The following is a 5,903-nucleotide window of genomic DNA, read 5'->3' as shown; positions in this document are numbered from 1 at the left end:
GCGAGTTAGCAAAATTATGTGATTGGTTATCTCATTACATCTGATAAGATTATTCTGTTATGCATGACGTTAGATTCAAACATTTTGTGAGCATGTTAGATTTGGTAAATTCGTAGACTTGTTTGTATGTGTAATTGTGTGAGCATGTCTCTGTACAGAACTCTAAACAAGTTAATCAGTATGCTTATGATCTATCAACTCGTATGTAATGCTGTCATGTTTCTGATCAGTTGTGTTTATATGTAGCATGTTTAAAATGAGTATATTTTTGAACATGTAGTATGTTTTTGCATATGCATTGGGGTGGGATATGAATATGATATGGAGGAAGTTCTGGTAGTTTTGATCTGTAATTTTGTTGGTTTACCCGCAAAGTCTAATTCTAGCAGTTAAATTGCATTAGTTATTTCTGGCGGACTTACGTGTTATTTCTGCCAGCTTGTCTGCATATTATTTCAGTGGCACATGACCACCAATTGGTGAGCGGTTGGATGGATGCTTAATTATCCTAATTGGTATGTTGGGTGGGACGGAGATGGTGTGTAGCAGTTGGGGGTAAGAATTATTTTGTACGACATTGCATTTTTAAGCATTTCTTGTTATTTGATTATTTTGTTCTGATATGTGTATTTGTGTATTAATATGTTATATGTTATGTATGTGGGCTAAGTCGCACATTAGGCTTTTAGCTCACCCAAATATTTTTATCATCTTAGGTAATCCGCAGACTTTGGATTGGGTGGTGCTCAAAAGCTCGAATTGGATATTCTTAATAAGACAGTTCTTAAGAAAAAATTCAAATTAAAGTTATGGACTTTTTGGACCGTTGGATAAATTTTTGAACTTTATTTTTTGTTTTTTTAATAAATTAGTTTAAACAAATTGCATGTTTGGCGATTAATTAAATAGGAAATTTGCTTTTCTCAAAATTAATTAGTTATGGGTTTTTCCGCTATAAAACAAAATGAATAATTGAGTTTTTAGGAAGATAAAGTAAGTTAATATTATAACTTTTAATTTAACTTGGTGGTAAATAATGTATGTTTTGGAAAACTCTTATTCAACAATAGTTAAGTTTTTTAGGAAATAAATGGAAACAACTTTTTGCAAAATTACTAATGCGAGAATAAGCAACATTTAAGGAAGCAAATAATCTATGTTTGGGTAGTCAGTGTAACTCTTAGGATCCGGTCATAACGTATAGGTCGAATTATACTATTGGCTTAAGCTCAACTTATCCTCTCATATTAGATAATTACAACTCCAAAGTTGAACTCGAATTATTAAGTAAAACTATGTTAATTTTTACACCAATATAAGTGGTCTATTTCCAAAAATCACTTTTATATGGGCATAAAATAATCTATGAATTTGAGATATAGTCATAAATACTACATTTTTATTATATGTGTTATTACTCAATTAACCCTATTCTTAAAATCCAAATATAAATTTTAAGATTTAAGTTTACAAAAACTACCTTAAAAATTTTTAATTCGATTTTTTATTCCTTGCTTGATTGTTAAAGCATAATTAAAAAGTCAAATCTTATTTGTTAAAAAAAGTAAAATCTTATAAATTAGACGTGCCTCATGCCTACGCGCTGAAGTCTGAGGGCCAGCAATGTAAAACAACATTGAACTTGCGAATTGCCTTTAGCGTAACTTAAGTAAGAAACTAAAATCTATATTATAAAAGGAAAATTAAAAGTTGCATGATGCATACTATAAAATATCCTTCATAATTTTATAAACTCCACTACCTTCAAAAGATGGAAAATCATTTGAAGGTTATAAATAGGTCTTAAATTTTTATTAGAAAATTTGAGAGGGTGAAATGTGATTGTATGATATAAAGTAAATATATAAAAAGAAAGGAGTATATTACAATATTTTATTTTTAATTAAAAAATACACTGTAAATAACAACCAAAATATTGCCAAATGAGAGTTGTATATAAAACTCCCGGAAGATGAAAAGAAATTTATTAGTTAAAATTCTACTATTATTCTCTATTCGGATTTAGTCTATTTTATTTTATTTTGATTAATTTTAATTTTCATATTTTTAAAAAAATTAAAATTTTAATCCTAAATCAAAATAATAGCAGTTAAATCCATTACTTGATTCTATTATTAATCATGTTTTATGTAGAAGTTATGAGTTTAGTCTTTATTTTCAATTTAAACATTTTTAATTCATATATTTTTAATTTTATAATTCAGTCTTAATTTCAATGGTAACGATTAAATTATAGTATAAGTATTAAATTCACAACTTATACAGTATACAATAACAAAATTTAAACAATTTATTATCATTCTTTTGTCAGACACAATTTCAATTTCAAGATGATATATATAAAAGTCATGATTACATATGTATGCTATAAATTATTATGTAAGAAAATACTAGAAATGATAAAGTCAACTCTGTGCACAATGGTTAACAAGTAGAAGGGAAAAGCAGATGAGATTTGTTATATAAAGCCGTCAGAAAATTGACTTGGGATCTGCAAAAGCTGAAGACAAATTCATTATCATTTTTCATGGATGCCCCTAAGAGGTGACTCTTTTATTTCTAGCTAAGCTTATTAGTGTAAGGGAAATGTATACATATAATTCTGTCGTTTTTGAACCACCACCTAACCTACTGTTTTTGGTAATAGTTGTACGCCTGAAGAAGTTGCCACTGTGAATGTAATATCTGCAAAAGATTTGCTTGGATCAAACTACTGCTATCTGGATGTGAGGTCTCTCCTGTTTCTATGCTTACTTTTCTCCAATTTCTGAGGAAGTGATGTGGTTAAAGTAAGCTAACTTGTATGTATTTGCAAGGCAGAAGAAAGAAAGAAAAAAGATTGGTTGTTTTTGCAATGCCTCAACCTCATTCAAAGAAGATATTTGATCACAGTTTTTATTCATATATTTAAATAGTACCTGAAAAATAAATTTCTTACTTACTTTTTGAAATTTATCATTAATTTCTACAACATTACTTAAAAAAATAAATATTGTTTTTGTTAATAGGACACCCGAGGAGTTCAGTAAAAGTCATATTGACCATGCTTTCAATGTTCCTTACATGTTCATCACACAAGAAGGTAATTCATTTAGATTATCTAATATTTATTTTATTAATTAGAGAATGGCATTTTCAAGTTGGAGTTTTTTTTTTTTGGGGGTAATTAACACCTCTCAATACATTATAAAATCTACTGCTAATCAATCCATCCATTTTAAATAATTGAATCAATCTTAGAATTTATTTTGATTTTGTTATAATTTTTCATCCGAAAAATAATGAAAATTAAAGATTAAATTTATTATATTAGTAAAAGAGTTGACTTAAACAATGGCATATTTAAGAGGTTAAGATAATTTTGTTTATTTAATTGGTACTAGATTAAATTTAAACAAATAATTGGTTGGTTTGACTTTTATACAAGTTATTTGGATGGGTAGCTCAAATATCCAATTCATTGATGTGACAATATAAGTCTTGAAAATGTGAAAAGCAACAAAAACACTTATCCAATAATAATAAAATCAATTATGTTGAACACTTTCATCAACTTATGTATCTAATTCATCTTTATTTATTGTGGCAACAATTAACTAGGTAAAGTGAAAAATCCAGAGTTCCTGAAGGAGGTCTCCTTAATCTTGAAAAAGGATGATCACATAATTGTGGTAACATAATATTTTATGTTTGATAATTTATATATCCTCGTCATCTTATTTCATTAAAATTATATTCATTTATCTATACTATTATTTAAGTTATACCACCAATTTAATTAGAGAGATTATATAAATATCTTTTCATAATTAAATTGAGGGTATTTTAATTTTTTATTTTAATAAAATCAATAAAATATGTATATGATGATATTTAAACTCACATCAATTGCACTGATAAAACCTTATATTCACTACTCAACTAAAATTTCATTTTAATATGTTTTACACATTTTATTTTAATATGTGAAATTTATTATTCCTATCAGTTGTATATATGTACTTATTATTTATAAAGTCCTTATTAATTTGGTGTTAGGAGTCAACTGATTACCAACTTGATTAGAGAAATTACGGAAATATCTTTTGTAATTAAAATAAGTTATATCATTTGAGAATGGTTTAATCTTTTTTTAAATAATATATAATAATAATATGTATATAGTGGAATTTGAACTCACATCAATTAAATAAGTAAAACTTTAAATTTACCACTCAACCAAAACTTTATTTTGATTTTTATACATTTTATTTTAATGTGCATAATTTACTATAACTATACATATTTCATGTGTTTTATTAATTAATTTCAAACAATGTGTTTTCCTATTTATTTTATGATGTCACATCTCTGTGTTCTAAATATGTAGTTTATATAGAGGCGTGTGATAGAATTTTTAGTATTTATTTTAAATATTTTAATAATATAATATCATTTAATTTATTGATCGTGTATGAATATATATATTATCAATGCATAAATATAAGATTTAATTCCTTGATTTTTGAGTTTTTCTATTTTTTAAAAATGTGTATTTTTAATTTTGAGGTCAATAATTTGATGTGTCTTATTTTTTTAAGATGTGGCATATATATATATATATATATATATATATATAATAGAGCAAGTATTATGCATTTTCTCTTTTTGCATTTTTCAAATGTGCAAACAATTTGTCTAATACTACAATAATATCAAGATGTATATATCTCATCATCATATATTTTAAAAATAAATCGAATCAAAGTATTTAGTAAAATTAATGAAAAAAGACACATTTTAAAAAAAAGATATAAGTGAAAATTATGAAATTATAACAAAGAGATTAAATGGAGGAAATAACATATAATATATAACCTTCAATAGAGTTGAACCAAAATATAAATATGATTTTGTAAAAGTTGCATATATTTTAGAAAATCGAGTTGATGAAAACATAATTGGCAGGGTTGCAACAGTGGAGGACGAGGTGTCCGAGCTTGTGTTGATCTTATCGAGGCTGTGAGTTTATTAATTTATTATAATAATGTGTTTGGTCTAATTTGTCAAATATAAAATAATTTATGGGTTTATTGTTGGAGACAGGGTTATGAGAATGTGAGTAACATGGAAGGTGGTTATTCAGCTTGGGTCGACGCTGGACTCACATCTGCCGGGGATAAACCTGCTGAAGAGCTCAAAACTTTTTGCAAATTTCGCCCTTAATTAAAATTAAATTCCACCTTCGTATGAATGTTTGGGAAAATAAATAAATCAAAATCATGTTCAATTTTGCCATACTATATGCTATGGCTCAATCTTATATTTGTTTTCTTATACGTACTTCTGTTTAATTTAATCTGGTTTTTATATTTTTAGTTTCCTTTATTTTTAAATAATAAGTATGATATAATCGATTAATTTCATTGAATTTTGCTATATCATGTTTTGAGTTTTATTTAAGTATATTTGTTTATGGATCGAGTTTAAAAATAGATTTTATAAATAGAAGTAAAATTGATTTAAATGCTTGCATAATGAACATGAAATTGAAACACCAAAACTTATGCTTTGAGTCGATTTCAATGTCTACCTTATTGCGGCCCAATAGCAAAGCATTCAAAATCTCCTCCTGATGTGTTGTTTTAATCAAAGATTTCATCGTAATTCGCCTTTTGGTACGGTTCCTTGGGTGTAACTTCCCTTGAATGCACTTGTGCGTGCGTGTTGCCCTTTCCACTATTCTTGCTGTTGTCTTTAATATTCCAAAACTTATCCCCATTTCTTGAGTCCTGTAACGCCCATAATGTAATTACAAATCTCTCAATTCCTTCTTGCCCAAGTCTTCCAACCAATCTATGCTCCTGTTTATCAAATCATTTTCAACACTGTCTAGCACCATA

General features: G+C 26.8%; 1 protein-coding gene across 2 annotated transcripts; it reads left to right on the top strand.

The window, feature by feature from the left end:
* The first annotated feature begins 2,441 nt into the window (after positions 1–2,441).
* On the top strand, positions 2,442–5,372 carry LOC108462053 (protein HIGH ARSENIC CONTENT 1, mitochondrial). 2 transcript variants are annotated; one of them, XM_053023693.1, is made up of 6 exons: positions 2,442–2,565; positions 2,669–2,752; positions 3,030–3,103; positions 3,622–3,689; positions 4,969–5,022; positions 5,107–5,372. In XM_053023693.1, exons 1-6 carry the CDS (start codon positions 2,549–2,551, stop codon positions 5,224–5,226), a joined length of 417 nt encoding a protein of 138 aa, XP_052879653.1. In that variant the 5' UTR covers positions 2,442–2,548; the 3' UTR covers positions 5,227–5,372. The 2 variants fall into 2 exon arrangements, with proteins under 2 accessions (XP_052879653.1, XP_052879652.1); XM_053023692.1 differs by having other exon boundaries at positions 3,622–3,692.
* Positions 5,373–5,903: the final 531 nt, after the last annotated feature.

This window comes from Gossypium arboreum, chromosome 13 (assembly GCF_025698485.1).
Source record: "Gossypium arboreum isolate Shixiya-1 chromosome 13, ASM2569848v2, whole genome shotgun sequence".
In the NCBI taxonomy this organism is placed as follows: domain Eukaryota; kingdom Viridiplantae; phylum Streptophyta; class Magnoliopsida; order Malvales; family Malvaceae; genus Gossypium; species Gossypium arboreum.
This window is presented reverse-complemented; position numbering and strand designations above follow the sequence as displayed.